A 23,619-nucleotide genomic window follows, 5' to 3' on the forward strand; every position below is an offset into this window, starting at 1 on the left:
AAATTTGCCTTAAATCCAGAATTTTCTGTGTGAGAGCTTCCACAGTGTGCATGTGTGAAGTTACTTATGTGTGTGTGTGGTGTGTGTGTGCACGTGTGCATATTTCAAGCCTGTGTTGTGAGGGCTTTTAATAACTCACTTCTGAGACAGATGTTTCTTGAAGGCAAGTACTATTTTGTTTAAATTAAATCTTTGGATGAAATGTATCATGTCTGTCTCCCATGGTGCTTTGCACAGTAGTAGAAATGCAAAATTATTTGATGAGAGAAAGAACGAACCAGGGGCTGCAAGGCATCTAAAGGTCGTTTGCTCTAATTCTCTGCCCTTTAGTTCTTTGGACAACATTCCTGCTGTCCTTGCTTCATTATTTCTAAAAATGGGAACGTCTCTGCTAATCCTGTTTCCTGTAGCTGCCCACAGTAATGTCAGTCCTTCAGATGCCTAAGACAGTAATAATCCAACTCACAGCCCCCATCCCTCCTCAGCCACCACACCATGCACACCTTTTTCCCCTCCTGGGTTAGTATTTAAAGTTCGGGGTTTTTCGCCAACTTTTCTGACATGCCTTTCTGGTCAGATATTTCTACTTCTTTCTGGCCACTCTTCTGTGCATGGTTTCCTTTGTGTCAAGAGCTGACTTGCAGTGTGGCCACCGGAACTGTGTGCTATGTCCAGATGTGGCCTGACCTGGGCCCCATCAGTGGAACCTCCCCTGTTCTTCCTGTTGTACTCCTGGTAGTGAAACCCAGCCTGTCAGAGCCTCCTGACAGCCACACGAAACTGACTTCTCTTGGACATGTGCTGCCGACTCTCTTCATTCTTAATAACAGTCACAGACTCTCCTAAGTGGCAGGGCAGGCCCAGGGAGGGGGTTCCTGGTGATGGTGGATAGTTACAGATGGTCTCAGAGCTCAGTGGAACTAGAGGTGTGCCCTAAAGGTGAGCCGTGGACCTGCCAGAGAAGGGAAAATGGAGCCAGGTTGAAAAGAGAACAAAAAGGTAACAGGTTGGTGAATGGAATTAGAGTAGCAGAGATCTTCCAGAGGCCAGGAGAGGAGAAGACTGTGCAGCCGAGAGGGCGGTACAGTGAGGAAGCCAGGAAGTTTAGAATCTGCTGTCCTGAATCCACAGCATCTTCCCAGGTGTTTCTTTCATGCAGATCCTTTGTGCTTTACCTTAAAGAATCAAATTTTAATGATGAGGAGCTGGGGTCTCATGAATTATTCGTAAGCCAGATTTCCCTTGTTCTGTAGATGTGTTCTTGAATTTGTAAAAAAAAAAATCCTTACAGGACTTTACATTTCTCCGATTAAACAACTTCTTGCTGATGGGGCCCATCTTCCTATTCCTCCAAAGACCTTTGGAACCTAATAGGGAAAAAAAAAAGCTGTGGAGTTGAAGTGGTGACGCTGCCACGCCCAGCCATGATCTAGCACAAGTCACAGGTCTCACCCTCATCAGTAGGAAAAGAAGAATAACATTTACCTCGTTAATATCGTGCCTCATTGGGTGGTTGGGAAGATTAAATGAAATCAGGCATTTCGGAGTGCCTGGTGTAATGCTCACCAGTATCTGTACACAGATTATTATTTTTCTGCACTTCAGCAAATTCACCATCTTGCCCATTCTTAGGTCAGATTTAATGGGATGCCTTTTCTGTATTCATCCAAACAATTAATTTTTTTTAATTGAATTTAATAGTGAGAGACCAAGGACAGAATCCAAAGATTTCTAAAGGTGACTTCTACTTCTCTTTGGAACACTGATCTACATTGGGAGTCACAAAGTCAGACTTTGTCAGGAACCTCCTTATATAAATGTGCAAAACAGCCAGGTGAGAGAGTGGTGGGGCCTGTGTCAACTCAGAGAGTGCGTGTTCTCCCTACAGGCGGCATCTCAATAAAACCAGACACTTTAGTACAGAGAATCAAGGTTCCAGCTCCATCAGTGGGTGGGTACAGATCCCTAACACACTCTTGCTTTGCGTTACTGTGGCTTTAGAGGAGAGATTCTCAAAGTATGATCCAGAGACCATCAGTAGCACCTGGGAACACGTATGAATGCCGACTCTCAGCCCCCCCCCCCCCCAGACCTACTGAATCAGAAACTCTGGCTGTGGGGCCCAGTGATCTATATGAACAGACCCTCCAGGAGACACTGATCATGTTCAGATTTGAGACCCACTGATTTGGGGAAGGGTTCTCAATCCTGGCCAGACATTGGAGTCACCTGGGGAGCTTTAAAAATCCAGTTGCTTGGTTCCCAACCACAGAGTTTCGCCTTTAACTGACTTGGGATACAGCCTGGACATCAGGAATTTTTTCAAAGCTCCCAAGGGGATTTTCAGGTACATCCAAAGTGGATAACAGCTCTTCTGGGGAGCCTGCTGAAAAGCCCACATACTCCATTCTTCTGGGCGAGGAGGGGAGGAGTGGGAGGCACATGTAGTTTGGTAGAGCTCCCAACGGATCTGCTGCAACCATCACACCCTGCTTCCCCTTGGAGAACATGACCTTAACCTACCAGCCTCAAGAAATATCTTTGACAGGGCTTTTTGTAGACTGAATGAATATTCACTCAGTGTGATTTGTTTGAAAGGTTGCTTTTAACGCTGTATTTGTTCAGCCAATGTAGGCACTCGTATAGCACAAATATTAACTCCTAAATCCTCCAAGGCTTTCCCCACGATGTGCCATCTGGCAGGCATTATCATAATCATCTCTTTATTATCCACACTAACGAAGGACTAGCATGGCATTGGTAATTGAAAAACACAGATCATTTAAAAATCATTCAGGCAAGTGCCCGCACTACTTCCCCAGCCAGGAAGCATTCAAGAGGAGAAAATATCAACTGATTACAGTTTCCTACCTTCCCTGTGCAGGTGCTAATACATATTATTGTAGTCAGAAATTTGAGCAATAGGAGAAATGAGAGGCTTCTCAATCATAATTCCTTTTTCTAAATAAGGAAGTCTCTTTTCTCAGTAAGAGGCCAAAGCACAAAGCAGAGAAAAAGCAAGTATATTTAAAGTGCATGGCACCCAGGAACCAGTGGGTTCAAAGCCTGGTATAGTGGAAGCTATGTAGGATTCAAGGAATCAGTGGATCTGGATTCTAGGTCTTTATTCTGATACTACCTTTGTTATTTGTGATGAGCCATTCCAGCCACCAGAGAGTCTCAAAATGTGGTCCCCACTCAGCCGCATCTGCATCCCTTAGGAACTTGTTAGAGATGCAGATTCTCGGACCTGACCCCAACCCTCCTGAATCAGAGACCCTGGGGGTGGGGCCAGCAATTGGTGCTTTAATGTACCCTCCAGGAGATTTGATTTGGATGCCTCCTTAATTTTGGGGCACCACTGTTCTCCACCAGGCGCTCAGTTTTATCATCTATAAAACAAGGCTACAAACCTAGATTATATTTGAGGTCCACCCCAGTTCTCCAGTGGCCTTGGTGTATGGGCCTGGAACAGTTTGAAAGATTCTCTGTCTTAGACCTTGGATGTGTGATGGGAATAATTCAACTAAAAAACTGGCACGTGGGTAACAGAAGAGAAATAGACCTCTAAGAACTCTATACACTAATCCCCCATAGGGTGTTCACTGTGAAAGGAATCATGCTATCTTCAACTAGTTGGTACCATTTTCCCAAAGTGAAAAACCCTGGTGCTTCGAAAAGGGAGGTGACTGCTCCCCCTTTCTCTAGGGGTTGAGAGCTGTCTGGTGTGATTCACAGAGCAGCACATCTACAGGCAGTAACAAATGGCATTTCAGAAGGATGTACAGAGGTACACAGGCTTTGCAGTAAAACAAGGGAAATTTTCAAGTCATTTATCAAAGCTCTTGTAGCTTCCATTTCAAGACAGGTGGAAAAAAGAATAACATGGAACAAGAAAAGAAAATAAATCTGTATCCAGAGCATCTCATAAATAAGGAAGGAGTCGGGGGCTGCTGGCCTTGCTGGGTTTCTCAGAGTATTTTTGTCACAGTATAGAAAGCTCTCAAATGTTTTGGCAAGTAATTCTTATACTTTTTCCGTTATCAAAATCCACGCTTGTAAAATTATTTCACTGACTGTTAAAACCAAAAGAGAAAAAGGAAACAATCATTTCAAGGAGAGAGAGAGGCTGGGAAAGTGATGCCCAGAGTTAAAAAGAGAGAGACAGGAAAAAAAAGGAAAGAATATAGTTCACCCACAACCACAAATATTTTTTCATCTAAAATGCAGTGATGCTTCATCATTTAGAGCAAGTCAGAGAAAATCAAAGGCAATTTTCTAATTAGTTTTTGTTTAATAAGAGCCTGTTTGTTGGAGACAGCAGGACCTGGTTTACTGAACATGAATGAGACTTTGGTCTGTTATGTCTGGAAGGGATGGAGAAATTACAGCTTTTATTAAAAAGGATGGATCACAGACGCACTTTGCCTAAGCAGAACATGTTGATTGAAGAGGATCACAACAGTTGAGAACCTGCATTGGGCGTCTTTGTGAAACTCCCGGCAGCGTCTGATTGAGCAACAACTTGACACTAACATCCTGGTTAATAGACCGGACTCTGAGTTCAGATTCTGGCTCTGCCACCTAGTGACTCTGAAACTGGGCAAGCTACCCAAATGCTCAGTGCCTCAGTTTCCTTCTCTGTCAAAGGAGAACAATAATAGGACCTACTCTTATGGACTAACTCTTATGAGAACTAAGAGTTAGTACACGCAAAGGGCTTTATAAAATGCCTGGCACATAGCAAACGTTATTTTATTGGGACTATTTCCTAAACAGCCATATGGATCTTTAAAAGAACGCTAAAAATAGATCCTATTGTTTCTTAACTTGTAAGACCATTTGAAAGCAGCAGTGGCCTGTTGGATACACCCAGTGTGTGCTAAAGGGCATGTGTGATTGATAGAAAGAGGCCCTGAGGGGATCCTGGGAGCACAATTCAAACAAGACTGATGACTCTTGTCCCTAGCGGGGGCCTTCTCCCTAGCCATCTTCACTAAGACATAGCTTTGGGGGGTTGTTCGAACTAGATTCAGATAAACTAATTTTTCTCTTTTGATTTGCTTTTGGTGTATTTATTTTTGGAACAGACTCATAGACTCACACTAGAAATAGGTCTGAAATAAATGTCATGTTTTTTTTCTTTTACATTTGGCACACTCTCCTTGGTTGGCTGGACCATGCTGTGTAGCAGCTAATAATTGATTAGCCTACGTTTTTTTCTCAAAGAAATTTTTCTCAGGCTATATAAAGTCCAAATGCTAGCAGTACGAAAATAAATGCATTCAACTTATAAACTAGGTGAGGAAGCCACTGATAAAGTGGTAAGGAAAAAAGGAAGAGCCAAAGCATGCCGAGACATATTGTCCAAGCAAGACTTGCCCTCTCAAATCCAAGTTGGGAGGCCAGCTGTGGGCAAGCTTGCTTCTCCTCTGAGCTCCAGTTTTCTCATCAGTATAATGGGCATCATAATAGTGCCCACTGCCTATTTATTAGATGAGATAACACAAGTGAATCCCAAACTACTCTAGCCCCCAGAAGGTACTCAGCAGATACTAGCATAATTTTATGTTACTCATGTTCATGAAAATCTAATGTATCGAAGTCAAAATAGTAAATATGTGCACAACAGGGAAGGTTCCATTATTCTTTTTGGAAGAACTGAAAATACTATAAAAATCTTTCATTGCAAGTTGCTTTTTAGACTAAAGCTCTGATTGTTTATTTCCAGCATTTTGATTTTTTCCCCACTATTGAATACAGGCCTGACTCTCTTACCCCAGTGAGTATCAGACTAAGGCTAAATACCACTGCATTTGATTCCTTAGTGATTTTTATTTTTGTTACAATTATATTTATTTTATGAGATGTATCTTTCTTATCATAAGTAGTAGGACTTTGGTGTTTTAAAACTTTTCCAACATCTTCGTAAACAAATCGGGATAAAATGCTAAAATAAAATATTGAAGTCACTATAACTTGCTGTAGAGAGATGAACAGAGCTGCTCTTAAAACTGTGGAACTGTGATCAGTAGGCAGCACCACTGTCCTATAATTTTAGATGTTGTTTTTTAGAGCATAAAAAATTTCCAGTCTGCATGGAAAAGACAGCTTTGGTGTACTCTTGAATAATGTAGAGAAGTGTGGGTTGTTTGAACTTTGAACAAGTGAACAAGAAGTCCTCCCTGTACTTAAGTTAGAAAACACTGCCGTTGACCAAAATTTCCCTGACGAATCAGAGTCAAGGTGTTTATTAAGAAGTATTCAGGAACAAAACAAAAATAGGTACCTTCATACAGATGACCTAGAGTAGGAGGTAAGAGCAGTTTTCTTTAATATCTCTTTAACGTTTCTTTTCCATCTCTCTAACAGAAAAATGACTTCCCTTATAACATTCACCATTTAGATCCGAATTTTCAGGACAGATCTTGGGGACCATTTTTGACAATTAACAGCAGTGAGTGGTTTGCTGCTCTGCACAGGGCTCTTGTGGTGTTTACTGCATGATCTGGAGCAGATGAAGAATGTGTTGGGCGTATTTGTAACAATTGTTTTGTTTTTGTGGTTCTTGGCACCGTGTGGGTGGCCCCAAGGCCAGAACTCTCCCTGGGAGTAGGCAGACATTAGGACCCATAAATATCTGAATTTTACCAAGTGTCTGTGCTCAGCAGCCTGTTGACTGTAAGTCCTTGGACAATTTACAAACACCATGGATGGGTGTGGCCATCCTTAACCCTCATTACATGAGGATGAGGAAGTTAAAGTGCAGAAAGGTGAACGGCAGAGATCCGGCTTCGTCCCAGGTCTCTCTCCCCAAATGCCATTGGTTCCCCTATAGCACAGCTATCAGAAATACAGTTTTTACACTATTTTCTTTTCCCACAGTGTCACATGTCCAAGAATGATGCTATATTTCAGTCTTCAGCCGAGTTTCCCAGGTCTAGAAGCTGGTTTTGCTGCACTTGTAGAAAGAAGCCCCCATCACCACCGCAGTAGATTCACGTGGAGATAGCGGAGGGCGTCTTCCTTGATTACCTGGAGCTTGCCTTGTGGTAGTTTTGTCTTGAGGAGGGAAATCAGACCTCCTGGTGGTTGGTGAAATCTGCTGCAGAATTAACCTGATCAAACATTTTGTTTTCATCACAGAATCACGTCAACCCTGCCATGGACTTTACCCAGACCCCTCCTGGGATGCTAGCTCTGGACAACATGCTGTACTTTGCCAAACACCACCAGGATGCCTACATCCGGGTAAGCACACAGCCCCTTGCGGCCGTTGTTGGTTTCCTACTGAATTCGAATTTCAAACTTAGAGATATGGAGGGATTACCTTCAGATAAGCTGCCCCAGAGTTTAGCTTTCATCACGAAGAAAAGTTAAAATTAAGCGAAATCAATCAGGGACACCAAAATAGGGGCTTTTAACTTTTAGTTTTTTTCCACATGCTGACATCTAAAAACTACATTAGACACTGGAAAAATATTTTACATAGTACAATATTTAATTATGATAAAAACTCTTAGCCTTAAATCACAGAGAAACGAGCTAGCTACCAAAAACCTGTGTGACCCCAACGTTTGTGAAAACCAAATACACTTATTTGACTTCTTGCAAAGAGGCCCAGGCCCAGGGCCTGGGACTGCTTCTCTTCAGTCTAACGCTGGAGATACAATCGGGTAAACAGAAAGCAAAGAATGGGGAAGATGAGGAGGGAAGGGAAATGCCTTCTCTCATTTTATAACAGATTAGTGACACTCCAGCTCCCAAAGCAAGTTCCTTTGTGGGTGGGGCAGGAGGAAAACAGAAGGAGCCACCTGTCTGTTGGGCAGGGCAGGAGCAGGGAGGGCGGTGTGAGTAAATTGGAGCGAACGGACAGTGGCAGAGAAGGCCTGCCCGTCAGGGCCACTCCGCGGGAAGCCCTGGATTTCTGCTGAGACCTGTCCCGTGTGCCCAGGGAGAGGAGCCCAGATTCAGACTCATGAAGTATACTGATCCAAGACTGAGGTGGAGGAGGATATGAATAATCGGGGCAAGGGAACTGGTCAGTAGTTAAAATGATGACTAGATGTACGCTTAGAAAATGCTTGATGAATGAATAACTTAAAGCAGGAGGAGTAAAGCTGACATCAGAGTAAGCTATGGGCCTGTAACCCTGACATTCTCTGTTGCCTCCCTCTTGGTACTGGCTTTCTGGAGACCAGGGTTTGAGACCTGGCACTGTCGTTACCTGGTAACGTAAATGTGGGCAATTCCTTTTGTCTGGGCTGAAGTTACTTCTCTAAACGAGGGAGCATTTGGAAATGGTGTGGGCATGTTTCTTTGGTAGTCACCATGCCCAATGGGGGTGCTACTGGCCAAACCCCTCTAATACATGGGACAGTTTGCACCATGAAAAATTATCCTACCCAGTAGCAACCCCTTTGAAAACAAAAGTCATGCCAGGTCTCTGAGTTCTCTGTAGACACTATATTTTAACTGTATGTGCAGTTTGACAAGCTTTGATTATACTGCAACACTTATTTGTGATTTGATTATGTGAAGGATTTTACATATTCCTCTGAAAGGTTTTATGCATTTCTTAGGTACTTGGTCAGAAATGCAATTTTCCATAAGAAAATTGTTTTTTCATGAAAGTTTAATCTGGTTTATAAGTGTGTATCATTATTACACAGATTTTTTTTTTCTAAGAATGTAATCTGCTCTCACAGTAAGTAAATGAATGTTTTCGAGGTACCATGTAGTATCGCCTTGGAGAGTTGAGTGTGAAAAGAAGAAGCCTGGTAGAAATTGAATTTAGCATTAACTGATTAATGTTTGTGGATGAATGTTTCTAAAATTAGAGAGTATGGATGCTGAATGTATTGTTAATTGCATAAGAAGCATATGTCTCAAGAAAAGTAATTTAACATTTTAAACCCATTTTCCTTAATGTGTTCTCTAAACTGTCATAAGTGAAATTAATACCATGGCAACCTGACAGAACTTCGTATCTGATAGGGACTTAAAAGAAAAACCTATCTGTAAAGAAACCTTTTTGTCCACATGCACTTTTCTATCTGGTTAGCCATTCCCTATAACTGAGATGTCTGTTGTTTTCTCAAAAGTGTCCATTTCCTGATGTTTTCTGTGTCCCACCTGACTTTGCAACCATTAAATGCTGAATGGAAAGCCAGAGCTATTTACATGAATAAATGGGGTTAGGAAATCATATATAAAGTCTGAGGCAGCCTGCAAGGGTGTTCTGTGGTGACTTAAAAATCGATGTCCCAGGGATAGTGAGGTAGTGATATAAACAATGAAAATGGTCACCCCAGACAGCTTATTAATGTTGATCTATGATCTGAGTGGTCTTTTTCTGAAACACAAAGATGGGCTTTTTGTTTTTTAATAAGTTTACATGTTGATAAAATTTGCTCTTTTTGACCAGGTAAATCTCCCATCTGAATGCAGTCTAATTCATTTATTATTTATATCTTTCATTTAACAAACACTTATTCTGCTACCTGACTATGTGGCCTCACTTTTCACTTTGCCAGTCGACTTATGATTGAGGCTTTTAAAAGGGACTGTGACACGCACACGTGCACACACACGAATATTCCCTCTTCGTCCTTGACACGCGCCCCTGCCCCCCCCCGCCCCCGCTAGCGTGTTCTCTCAAACACTGTGTGGTTTTGTAACTTGCCTTCTTGCCTTGTTTTCTAATTCTTCCATTGCTCACTCTTCAACACCTTGCACCCATCACTTTCCAGAAGCTGTTCTCCTGTTAAATGGGGAGCCCTCTCCTCTTCCTTCATCTTGTTTGCCCTCCCATTGACACTGGACGCTGTTTCCCACTGGCCAGTTCTCCCTTTTTGCCTGCAGCCCGTGCTGTCTGTCCTTGATTCTCTCCTTGGCCATTCCTCTTAGTCTTTCTGACTGGGTTTCTCTCCCTCTGCCTGCCCATCAAATGCACATGATCCCCACCACTCTCTATGGACCTTTTTTCTTTTCAGGCACTAGCCGCCTGTGCTTACTGAATAATTATCAAATGGCTAGCAGTGAGCAAGAAGATAGGGATTCCCCAAGGAACAAGCCATTCACAAGTCCTGTCATTGCTGATTTTATTATCTAGAGTTGGAAAGGAGGGGTAGTAGAGGGACGAGATAAACACCAGCGCTTTCCAAACCACTTAGAATGGATTTTGATTTGGCAGGGGTGATGTTGGGGGCACAGAGGAGAGTCACAAAGATATGGAGGTCAGGTCAGGAAAGCTTCCTGGAGGAAGTGGCATCTACACTAAGACCTGTTGGATAGTACTAGTTATCAGGTGAGGGGAAGGGGGCACAAGAGATTACTCCAAGTAGAGGGAAACAGTGAACAAAGTCATAAAGGTGTGGGCTTTGCTCAAGGAACCACAAGAAGTACAGCATGGCTTAAACAGGGAGTGGCAAATATGATCATGGCTGGTTCATTCGGGACCCTCTCTCCCTGCAGTAGGGTTTGCTTGGACCTTAATCCAAAAGCAGTGAAGAATTTCTGAACTATTTTAAGTAAAGATGGTGAGAGTTAATTTTAGAAAAAAATCACTCTCCTGCCAGAAAACAAATGTGAGAAATCAAGACTAGCAGCCAAAATAAAATCTGGGAAATGACAGAGAAATGATGGTAACCTGAATAAGGGTGGTGGCTGTGGCAATGGGGAGAAGCAGTTTGAATGAATTATTTTGGATCTAAAATAAACTAGACTCTTGCCAAGGAAGAGGGAGATACTGGCTTGAGTGGATGGCTGGTGGTGTCATTGATGAAATAGGTCTCCAGGTCTGTGAGGGGGTAATGTCTTTTGGAGACATTCCAGACTTTATATGCACGTGGGACATATGTCCAGGTGGATGTTTCTTGTAGACAGTGAGACATGGGCGGTGGAGCCCAAACCCACGTAGACACCACATTCTGTATAGTCTACATCCTTAACTTTCTCTTTCCTTCTAATCCGTTCATCTGGATTGCTGCAATGCAATGTTTTCTTAATGCTCTCCCTGCTAAAGTCGTATCTTTGAACCCAGCTTCCGTGCCGGCTGCTGGAATGATCTTTCTAATCGGAGTTCAGAATGCTTTGGGAAACACTCCTGGCCCTACTCCTGCTCCTAAGCTGGTACCTGACACATAGTGGATTTTAATGATTTCTTCTTAATTAAGAGTTTCTTTAGTTTTTATTTCAATGGTCTCTTGCCAATGATCATTTTTTTTAATCATCTGGGAATCGTGAAGTTTGCTCCTTTTAAAAATTGCATAAAGGTATATTTTCGCAAGATGAATTTATTGATGGGCAGCCTTTCTCATGTATGATTTGAATAAACTCTGTAACCGTGTACTAATGAAAGCTGCGGATGAAATTGAATTACCCCACACTTGGATGGGCACAGAACACTAGGAGGCATTGCAAATCTGAGCATCCCACTGTGCCTGGAGTAAAATCCGGGGGCATAGCATGATTTCAAATTTCTGGGTCTTATTTACTCTGGGCATAATTGCTTTTATTTTTTCTGAAGATCCTTTGCCCCCCCAGATCTCCCCCCCCAGGGCTCTCTCTGTGAGAAGGCAGAGAGTGGTACTTGGTTCACGCCCATGATCCTGCTGTCACTGTTTCACAGAGAGGATAATAGTGCAGAGCTGAGTGTTGTGTGTTTTGTTTTGTTTTGCTTTTTTTTTTCCCTCTCCCTGGAGTGAAAGAAGTTTAGTGACTCCATTGGGGAAAACACACACACACACACACACACACGAACCAAAAAACAGCCTTTGAACTTAGAACATACATTCTTGGTGCATTTAATTATTCCTTGAGAGCTACTGAGAAGCCCAAATAACTTGGTTTTCATTTGGTTCAAGACTCATGCTGGCTATTGTGGGAGCCAAGATTTAGCCGCAAAGCAGGAGGTAATGAGGAGGAAACCTAAGGATTCCAAACACATGATGGCCAGGTCTGAGCGGAATCAGAAAAAAATGCCTAAGAAAAATATTACAACTAAAGGAAAGAGTGATTTCACAATGAAGTTAATTCTTCATGGTAATATTTGTCTTCCCCTGTTTGATCTGAGGAAACGAGTACCTAGTACAAGTTGGGTAACTTACAGGATGTGCTCCATGAATTAACTCGATCTTCAAGAAAAGCCTATGATCTAAGCGTTGTTATCACCATTTTGTAGATTCAGGAAGTGGGACTTAGAGAGGTGCTGAGAGTCCGCTGTCAAACAGCCAGTAGACCAGTTGACTTGAAACTTATGTCTTTGGCTTCCATATCTCAGGCTCTTTCCAGTCTGCAGCTTCTTGTCTCAGGTTTAGAATGTGATGGATGCAACAGTTCTGTTCTTGACATGAAGGGTAAAGGGACAGAGTTAAAGATGAATGCTTGAAGACACGGAAAGTTGATGGGACCATCAAACAAGTGTTTGTGTTCTGTTATGATCTTAAATCTAACATGGTGGGAAAGTCGTTTCTAAAAGGAAGAGAGAGGTGGCACCTTCCCTTTTCATTTTATTACCAACTTTATACACAGCATCACACTGTCTTTATTAGACGTAAATCCTTTGAAAACCAAGGCTGGCTTTTTCCTGTAGATTGCCATGTAACCAAATATTGTTAACGTTCCTATTGTGTTATTTAAAGGCATGGTGAAGGCACACTGCAAGGCTTTCTAGATCTCAGGTGCGGTCATTAGTTTCAGACTAGTGACAGAAGTATTTCAGAACTTTGGGGTTGGTTCAGAACCTCTTGTTTGTCATCGGGCCCTCTCTTGGCCTTACAGCCAGACAGGAGCATGCTGTGCATTAATCTCAGACCCTAAAAAAGTCACATAAGCTGTTTAAATATGCAACAATAAAAGCCAAATGCATGCAAATGAGATGTTTCTGTTATTGCTTATATACGTCTCAGAGGAAAAAAATATTCACACAGAAAACAAAACAGTTCATTTTCTCATATGCTAAAAAGCATTGAACTAAAGAGAAATCCTTTTCAACATTCATATTCATTTAAATCATCAACTCGTTCAGGAAATATTATCAAATGCCTGCCATCTGCCAGGGCAAGGCCATGCGCAGTGGATGTGGTGGTCAACAAGGGTCTAGTTCTTAGGTACCAGAAAATAGAACAGCAAGCAAAGGAAGAGAGTATGATTTTTGTTGTTGTTATTCTGTTTAGTTTTATCGTTTCTGCCCCCCTTGGAGTTTTTCTTATTTTCTTCTAAGTTTTCAGATGTGACCTATCCGGGGCACATCTATCAAGTCATAGAACCTTTACTTGATATTTATTTCCAACTTTCTACAATATATTGAGCAGACAAACATTTTACTGTTTTACAAATTATTATGCTGTTTAACTATATTGCAATCACTTAGGACTTGTTTCCTTCCCCAGTCGAATTTTAAAGAGTGGCCCTATTTCTTAGAGAAATATTCTCGTGTTGGGTCAATATGGAAAAGAACAAACTTGACCCTTTTTGTATATTTTATTTAGTGTGGTGCTGTGTTATATAAAAATAAAACATTTTCTTAATGAGGCTGTTACCCAACTAACGGCAGAATTTATAAAATCTTGAGGCTTCCAGTAACAAACTTAGAAATAAAATTCTGACAACGAGAACCTACTGTATAGCACAGGGAACTATATTCAGTATAGTGGCCTATAATGGAAAAGAATCTGAAAAAGAATACATATACGTGTATAGTTGAATTACTTTGCTGTCCACCTGAAATATTGTAAATCAGCTATACTTCAATACAAAAATAAAAATTGAAAAAATAGTAAACTCTGGGAACGACTTGTTCTTTATGTGCCCTGCAGTTCTTGCCTCAACATCCCTCACCATTCCTCCTAATTTATGATCAGCCTCTCATCCAGTTGGAGTATCTTTGCACCCTGGGTGACTGTGATAGACAATAATGCATTTCCTAAGTGGGGAAAATAGAAATGCCTTCAAAAGGAAGATTTATTTCAAGGGGTTCATGCAGTTGCGGGCCAGGACACATGTATGTTTCTAACTTTATACCAAATCAGGACAGAAATACATAGAATATGACAAGAAAATGAGATTATGGGAAAAGATAGATATTTGTCCCCAAGAATTGTTTTCTCAAAGTTCTTTCATGAAAGACATTTTTTAACAGATGAAAAATTTAAAGTCTGTTTACACTATTTCAAAACCCTGACATGGATTCTTCCTCCTCGTGATGCATACATAGTAAACAGTACTTTTTAAAATAGTTGGGAGAAATGTTGGGTTTAGATCTTAACTCACTACGGGGACATAGGGAGGCCATACTGGCAAGAAAATGCTATGAGATGACCTAGTGTGAGAAAAGCTGCCCCATTTTACTTTAAGTCTTTACTGTATTTTGAGTACTTAATAGCACACGTTATTTGTAATCTCTCTTCAGTGCTTCCGGAGCTGGGAAGAGGTACTTTGGTATCCTCTTCTTCCAGTACACAGATCTCTCTGTCCATTGGGGCCCACCTCAAGTTCAAAGCCATCTTGGGGAAACCCTTTACCATGTCTCTGTCCTGTGTCAGGGGCATAAACACAATTGTAGTGGCACATACAGAGCTTGCTGTGAGACAAGAACCCCAGACACTTTCATCCATTTCTCACAACACCGCTCTGAGGTTGACACTGTGATTATTTCCATTTTATGGATGAGGAAACTGACACACAGAGAGGGAAGGTGGCTTACACACACACAGCTAGGGAAGTACTGGAGCTGAATTTGAGACCAAATAGTCTGCTTCCAGTGTCCACACCCGGTGCCTTTTAGAGGTTGATAGGTTCACATAGTGGTTGCAGCTGCAGGTCAAGTAAGTTCTAAGGATGTATTTTGCTCAACTGGTGCAGTATGTTTAAAGGGAAGAGAATTTGAATTGCCTGTAGGCAGGACATGCCCTCTCCAAGTAATTGCAAGCCCCAGAACTCTCTGTTATATTCTGCTTCACGCATTCTAGTTATCTGCCTGGTACTCGAGGGGCCTGACTTAGTGGCCATGATTCTGGTGGTCTGCAGTGACCTTCATGACTTTCTGAGTGCACTGTCAGCACACAGTAGGTGCTCAGCCTCTTTTACTTGCCTTTTCTCTTCCCTGGTCCATAAAGTTGTACTTGATACTGTCCCATCTCCTGGGAGTTTTCATATTTCTGTGCTTAGTATTTGTTATCCTTCCATCCTTGTTGTCAGCTCCTGGAGAGCAGCTGCTTCATCCTGTGTTCACTTTTTAGTCTCTTGCTGAGAATAAAGAACTTTAATTTCAACCTCCCAAGAGTAGGGGAAGAGATGAGGCATGCTTCTCAATTTCTCTGGTTGTAAATTCTAAAGGAAAAAAGTCATCAGATCAAATTATAAATACACTGGCCCAGTGTCTGGGGGCTCTCAGCGCAGTCAGCCCTCTGCGCTGTGTCAGACCTCGCCGTGGAGTTCTTGCTGCCTACAGCCCACCCTTAAAGGGAACAGAAACCAAGTGTCCCTCATGTACTAAGGGGGGTGCTGATGGAGGCAATGCTAAGCCTTTAAAATAAATTACGGAACTTTTAACATTTCAAGGGGGAAATTGGCAGTTTCCCAAGCAACATAATTGCAAGACAGTGTGTAATGTGTAATTAAACTTAACTACGAAGCAAATGATTGGAATAAACCTTGGTGGCACGTCATTTTTTTCTTCCCATAGTGCTGACAGATCCTTCCCTCCCCTTGTCCCTGAAATGGCTTCAGCAGCAATTGCTCCTAATTTTTTTTAATGAAATTATATGTTGCCAGTTAAACACACAGTTTCGTGTTAAGGAACCTTTTTAATTTGAGTGGCATCTTCCTTCTAGGTGATCTGGAGCACAGAATCCATTTAGAATAACAAGGACCTCAAGGCAAAGCTTGCTGGGACTTTCAAATGACTCTTTGTCTAATGATTTATTTTCTTTTTATTTCTTTTCTTTTTATTCTTTCTTTGACCAGGGTGCCACAGCTTGGAAGCTTGTTTTTATGTACAGTTTTTTCATGTTTTAAAAATAGTGACATTAATTTCACTGACTATGAGTAACCAAGCTGTTACTGCCAAACAATCAGGACCCCTTGAGAGTGTGAATATATGTGATTAGATTTTCTAATTTCCGACTTCCAAAGCCAATGATTTGAATGGAATGCTTCAGGCCCGAGAATGAGACTATTGTTCAACTTGGGCTTGGTTTTATCTCCGAAAACCCATCATCTGAGGGAGGGAAGGCAGGTTCCAGATCCACGGCAATGATGTGCTCTGAGTTCTTCTGGTACTGGATTCAGTATCTGGAACTAAAGCATGTCTAAAACATGGTAGTTATTTGTTTCATTCTCCTTTGCTATCAGCCTAAGCTGGGTATTAGGTTTAGAGTTTTTTAACTTAGCTATATCTAATAGAGTTTTGTTGTTGTTCTTTTCAAAACTTTAAATAAAACACAGTGGGAGATCGTCATTCCAAGTGAAGTAAGCCAGAAAGAGAAAGAAAATACCATATGTTATCACTAACATGTGGAATCTTAAAAAAAAAAAAAAGGCACAAATGAACTTATTTTCAAAACAGAAACAGACTGACAGACATAGAAAACAAACTTACAGTAACCAGGGGGAAAGGGGTGGGAAGGGATAAATTGGGAGTTTGAGATTTGTAGATACTAACTAGTATATATAGGATTTCTTCTGTATAGCACAGGGAATTATATTCAATATCTTGTGGTAACTTATTTAATGAAAAAGAATATGAAAATGAGTATATGTATGATCGAAACATTATGCTGTACACCAGAAATTGACACATTGTAAGCTGACTATAATTCAATTTAAAAAAAAAAAACACAGTGGGGTTTTAAAACACATCAATCCATCCCCTAAGAAAAAATGAAACCAAGCTGTACAATGAACTGTATGCAACTGACACAGTGCAAACGTAGACCCCGCATGAATTACAAGTTTAGAAACCATAGACAGCCTGACGTGTGAATGACGCTGTCCCTCATTAGGGTACCAACAAAACCCTTAGTCAACAGTGACTGTCCTGGGGTCTCTATCTTGCACCCAGTAATATCTTCCCATTATTCCTCCAAACTGTTTCTCTGTCAGTCTGCATTGTCCATTTTTATGTCTCACTGTGTTAGTTAAACAAATAAGTATTTGTCAAGTACCTGCTCTGTGACAAGCTGCTTCATTTCTGCTGATGAAGCTAATATCCCGCAATTTTACTGTAAATATTAGTTTTAGGAGTTTTTTGTTGACCTTTTGTAATTTTCTAGGTAGATAATCACGTCACCTGTGCACCAGCTTTACTTCTTCTTTCCCAATCTGCATACTTTTTATATCCTTTTCTTCTTTTCTTTTCTTTTTTTTTTTTTTTTTTTTTTTTTTTTTTTTACCAATTGAAGGTTTGTGGCAACCCTGTATCGAGCAAGTGTATTGGTGCCATTTTTTCAACAGCATCAGTTTTTGTCTCTTTGTCACATTTTGGTAATTCTTGCAATATTTCAAACTTTTTCATGATGATTATATTTTTATGGAAATCTGTGATCAGTAATCTTTAATGTTACTCTTATAATTGTTTTGGGGTGCCACGCACCACATGAGATAGGCCAAAAGCTAATGGTCTTTTGTGCCAGTTAGCCAAGTTGTGACTTCAAAGGAAAACTTCTTGAAGGAAATTAAACGTGCTACTCCAGTGAACACATGAAGGAAGAGAAAGCTAAATAGCCTTATTGTTGATACAGAGGAAGTCTGAGTGGTCTGGATACAAGATCAAACCAGCAACAACAGTCTCTTAAGCCAGAGCCTAATCCAAAGCAATGCTCTGATTGTCTTCAATTCTGTTAATACTGAGAGAGGTGAGGAAGCCGCTGAAGAAAAGTCTGAAACTAGCAGAGGTTGGTTCATGAGGTTTAAGGAAAGAAACCGTCTCTGTAACATCAGAGTGCAAGGTGAAGCACAAGTGCTGATGTAGAAGCTGCAGCAAGTTATCCAGAAGATCTAGCTAAGATAATTAGTAAAGGTGGCTACACTGAACAACAGATTTTCAGTGAAGACAGAACAGCCTTCTGTTGGAAGAGGATACCATCCAGGATTTTCATAGCTACAGAGGAGAAGTCAATGTCTGGCTCTAAAGCCTCAAGGACAAGCTGACTCTTCTGTTAGGGGCTCATGTAGCTGGTGACTTGAAGTTGAAGCCAGTGCTTATTTACCATTCTGAAAATCCTAGGGCCTTTAAGAATAATGCTAAATCAACTCTGCTCGTGCTTTAGAAATAGAACAATAAAGCCTGGATGATAGAACATCTGTTTACAATATGGTTTCCTGAATATTTTAAGCTCACTGTTGACACCTATTGCTCAGAAAAAAAGATTCATTCAAAATATGACTGCTCATCGACAGTGCACCTGGTCACCCAAGAACTCTGATGGAGATGGATGTTGTTTTCATGACTGTTAACACAACATCCATTCTGCAGCCCATGGATTAAGAAGTAATTTCCATTTCCAAGTCCAATTATTTAAGAAATACATTTTGTGAGGCTGTAGCTGCCATAGATAGTGATTCCTCTAATGGCTCTGGGCAAAGTCAATCAAAAAGTTTCTGGCAAGGATTCACCATTCTAGATGCCAGTAAGAACATGTGTGATTCATGGGAAGAGGTCAAAGTATCAGCATTAACAAGAGTTTGGAAGAAGCTGGTTCCAACCCTCACAGATCACTCTGAAGGGTTCAGAACTTCAGGGAAGTAAGTAACCGCAGATGTGGTGGAAATAGCAAGAGATCTAGAATTAGAGGTGGAGCCTGAAGACAGGACTGAATTGTTGCAACATCACGATAAACCTTTAAATAGACAAAGAGTTGCTTCTTATGGATGAGCAAAGAAAGTGGTTTCTTAAGGTGGAATCTACTCTTGGTGGAGACACTGTTGAACTAACAACAAAGAATTTAGAATATTACATAAACTTAGTTGATAAAGCAGTGACAGGGTTTGAGAAAATTGACTCCAATTTTGAAAAAAGTTCCACTGTGGGTAAATTGCTATCAAACAGCACAGCGTGCTGCAGAAGAAGTTGGTCATGAAAGGAAGAATCAGCTGATGGGACAAACTTCATCATTGTCTCGTTTTCAGAAATTGCCACAGTCACCCCAGCCTTCAGCAGCCGCCATTCTGATCAGTCAGCAGCCATCAACATTGAGGCAGGACCCTCCACCAGCAAAAAGATTATGACTCATTGAAGGTTCAGACACTGGTTAGCATTTTTTAGCCATAGAGTGTTTTTAATTAAGAGATGTACGTTGGTTTTTTTAAGACAATGCTATTGCACACTTAATAGACTACAGTATAGTGTAAACATAACTTTTGTATGCACTGAGAGACCAAAAAAAATGTGGACTCACTTTATTTTGATATTCACTTTATTGCCGTGGTTTGGAACGGGACCTGTGACATCTCCACGGTATGCCTGCACTTGCTGCTTCCTCTCCAGGGAGTCTGCTCTCCAGTTGGCCATGTGGCTCCTCTTCTCTCTTCTTCTAGGCTCAGGGTGGCCTTTCCTCACCACCAGATATAAAGTAGTAATTTCATCTTTTTGTTCCCTGTCCACCTGACCTTCTTTGTTTTGCTCCCAATGTAATGCTTGTTAACATGCTCTGAATTTACCTTTGGGGCGTTTGCTGTTTACCAGTACAAGTGTGTGAGCTGCATGAGGGCAGGGGCTCCGGGCAGCGTCTCTCCTGTGTCCCCGGGCTAGAGCAGTGGCGGGCACATGGATGGCACTCAGCACATATCTGTTAAATGGGTGTCTGAATCAAGTAGGTTCTGGCGTTCTGCCTTCTGTTTGGATTCCCAGGCACCTCAAGATAGGAAGCCACAGAAATAGACTTTTGTCTAGAATATTCTGGAACCTCCCTGGCTTCAGCTGTCTCCTGGCCTTCGTCCATCCTGGAGTGGAAACCAAATTAGCAGCTCTATTGGTGTGCCCAAAATGGCCTTGTCCCAGATATGCTGGTGCTTATACTTGGGTGAATCTCTGCTGACTTTCATTTTTAAATTGGATTCATGTGACCAGAGTCCAGCCAGTATCAGCAACCTGCTTACCAAATCAGGAGACATTTTGTATTGGTATAACAAAATTTAGATGGTAGTGTTTCTAAATGTCCCATTGTATTCGGTAAAAATAGCTTTCCCCTTAGGAACTGTGCAGTACACCTGGTATACCCAGGATTGTCTGACATTGTCAGGTAACTTTATTTTTACATTGACCTTAATTTTATCAACTTTTCTTCTGCATTGGTAAAATCCAAGATTCCAAAATTTAGTATAAATCATAAATAATAGACAATATTTTCTTCTGCTTTATAAAACAACTGAAACATTGTTAGTAACAGATATAACAGCCCTAAGAAGTAATTTCTCTCTGGCTGGGTTATCAAATGCTTATTTTATATATAAGTTCAAGGGTCTTTTTACTTCAAGACTTTTAGAAGACCGTGGTATATGTCATTCATACAAACTATCTACAAATTTCTGCAAACTTGTGATTACCAAGATCAGAGAAGTCAGTTTGATTGAACTTTCAATTCTTGAATGGTGTTGATTCTGGGCCACAGGACACCTGCACGTGCTGTCTGTCTGAGTCAGCCCCTCTCTTTTTCTGCCCACAGCCACTTGCCCAAGAAACTCTTATTCATTCTTCAGGACTTAATCCTAAAGGCTCCTCTTCTATTGGTTTTGTTTCCTTGTTACTTCCTTTATAGCACTTACTCAACTTGAATTTATGTAATTACATATTTTCTTATTTGATCATTATTTCTCTCAAATGTGACATTTTTGAGCAGAGATCTTTTTGTTTTTGTCTTTGGTCCTCACTGTCTAGTAGCACTAGGCCATTTAAATTATTTGCTCAGTGAACAATGAAAGATTTGATATGTTGAATCCCTGACTAGTATTGCTTCCCTCTTTTCCTTTCTGAAGTCTTTTGTGGCCATAAGTGACTTGTGTCAGAAGATTAAAACTGAAATGAGGGGATCAAAACTGAAACTAGCCTTTAGATGGGTTGGAGTTGTTGAAATGGCCAGTTTGTTAAGACTAATGAGCTACATGGTATTAAGCCTCACATAAAGTTTCAGTTATGAAAGCCATGAGAACATGTATATGTTACATGAGCAGACCAGGAGTTCTGTATAAGAAAATGACTAAGAGGACCAAAGTTTAGTTAATAATTTCAGCAGAGGAGTCAGTTCTGCTGATAACCAGGCATCTTGGGGATCCACTCTGTATATGGCAGGAACAAATAAAAGCTAAAATGTATTGAGTGACGAATGTATGCCAGAGGCTGTTACGAACCTACTTCATATATATATTACCTCACTGACTTCTCACTGCTGTCTACAGTAGACACTACTATTGTACCCATTTTGCAGATGAGGACACTGAGGCTCAGGGATGTTAAGTAACTTGTCCATTGTTATAATGAACAATAGAATTTGGACCCAGGCAGTTCCAATGGTGACTTTTTAGTACGTGACATTTGATTCAGACTAGGTGTGCTAGTAAATAAGCTTTAAAATAAAACAAGGCAATTCACAACATTGTAAACTGACTATACTTCAATTTAAAAATAAATAAATAAATAAATAAATAAATAAATAAATAAATAAATAAATAAAACAAGACAAAACAGATTTGCCAGTTTCTATGGTATAGATACTCCCACTGTGGCTGATTTCAATCTATAAACAGTTTATAGCTTGCAAAATTTTGGGAAGTTAAATAATTGCTGGTTAGCCTGCTCTAGCACACCAGTTACTCACTTCCTTCTTTGCCTCTGCCTTCACACGTGTTACCTCATTTGCCCTTCTCAGTGGTGTGAGGAACTATGTCGAATCACTGGAATTAATCCCAGCGTCCTTATCTTTTCAGTGAGTGACTGCTGTGTTCAGTTTACCTTCCCAGTAAGTGATGGAATAGATGAGGGACACTCTCTCTTACTGACTCAGTCTGGGCAGGAGCCCAGGAAGGACACAGAGAGCCCCGGGAATCCTACTGTGGGAAGGGCTGAAGAACTGACAAAAGGTGATTCTGGGCAGGAAGAGAGAGGCCCCATATGGTGCGGGGGTCTCTGATTGTATTGGAATGCTATGGTAATGGGACAAAGAGGAATGAAGTAACCAGCAAGTTTCCCTGAATGCAGAATTTTCTTAATTGTCTGAATTCACTAATACGTACTTTCATAGGAATTCTTCCCCAAAGAGCCTACAAGGGAATCCCATCCTCATCACCAGCCCAGCCATGGAAGGTGCAGCTGCCTTGGGGAGAGGGAACCCTGGCTGTTGCAGGACTTGGGAGTGGCTGCCACCAGTCCAGTCCAGTCCAGTCCATGGCTGGGGAGGCAGCCTGAAGCTGTGGGGTAACTGGGACAGGTTGGTGCTTACCACCCAATGCCTCCTCCCATCAGGGGAGAAAGTCAAGCACATGTAGATTTGCCCTTTCCATTCTAGGCTCAGATTGACTCTGTGAATTTTTTTTAAGGCTGTATTTATTTTTTAGAGCTGTTTAAGGTTCATAGAAAAATTGAGGGGAAGGTACAAAGATTTCCCATTTACCTCCTGCCTCTACATACACACAGTCTTCCCCACTAACAACATCCCACACTAGAGTGGTACATTTGTTACAGTCAATGAACCTACATTGATACATCATCATCGCCCAATGTCCGTAGTTTACATACAGCTCACTCTTGGTACTGTACCTTCTATGGGTTTGGACAAATGCATAGTGACATGTGTCCATTATTGTGACATTTTGAGGAGTATTTTCACTGCCTTAAAATTTTTCTGTGCTTTGCGTATTTATCCCTCACTGCCCTCCCTGCTCCGTCCTCCATTGGCCGGCACTGATCTTTTCCCTCTCCCCATAGTTTTACCTATTTCAGAATGTCATGTGATTGGAATCATACAGAATGTAGCCTTTTCAGATTGGCATCTTCCGCTTAGTAATATGCATTTAAGTTTCTTCCATATCTTTTCATGGCTTATTAGCTCATTCTTTCTAGCTGAATAATATTCAATCATCTGCCTATACTTCAGTTTATTTATCCATTCACCTACTGAAGGACATCTTCAGAACTTCTAAGTTTTGGCAATTATGAATAAAGCTGCAATAAACATCTGGGTGCAGGTTTTTGTATAGACATGTTTTCAACTCTTGTTGAAAGGAGTATGATCACTGGATCAAGTGGTAGATGTTTGGTTTTGTAAAAAATCACCAAACTGTCTTCCCAAGTGGCTGCACCATTTTGCATTTTCACTAGTGACGTATGAGAGTTCCTGTTGCTCCACATCCTTGTCAGCATTTGGTGTTGTCAATGTTCTGGATTTTGGTGTTGAAATGATTTTAAAGGGAACTCTCTCCCATTGCTTTGGGGAGTGTGAAAAGACATAAACTTCTTGGAGGATGGTTTATCAGTATATTTTAAGTGGCAAAATATTGAGATCTTTTGACATAACATTTTCGTTTCTAAAAATGTACTCAAGGGAAATAACTTTTTAGATACAAATTGCTGTGTGAGATTGTTAATCACTAGCCTCGGATGACATGCAGGTGCCAGGACCTTGG

General features: G+C 41.1%; 1 protein-coding gene across 10 annotated transcripts in view; it reads left to right on the top strand.

Moving 5' to 3' along the window:
- The window catches only part of ELMO1 (engulfment and cell motility 1), a 491,925-nt gene that overhangs the window by 233,166 nt on the left and 235,140 nt on the right, over positions 1-23,619 (top strand). For all 10 annotated transcript variants that reach the window (XM_032483695.1, XM_032483693.1, XM_032483692.1 and 7 more), the window contains one exon: positions 7,147-7,251. In XM_032483695.1, the coding sequence (XP_032339586.1) occupies positions 7,147-7,251 (105 nt within the window). The remainder of the gene's footprint in view (positions 1-7,146; positions 7,252-23,619) is intronic.

This window comes from Camelus ferus, chromosome 7 (assembly GCF_009834535.1).
Source record: "Camelus ferus isolate YT-003-E chromosome 7, BCGSAC_Cfer_1.0, whole genome shotgun sequence".
Lineage (NCBI taxonomy): Eukaryota > Metazoa > Chordata > Mammalia > Artiodactyla > Camelidae > Camelus > Camelus ferus.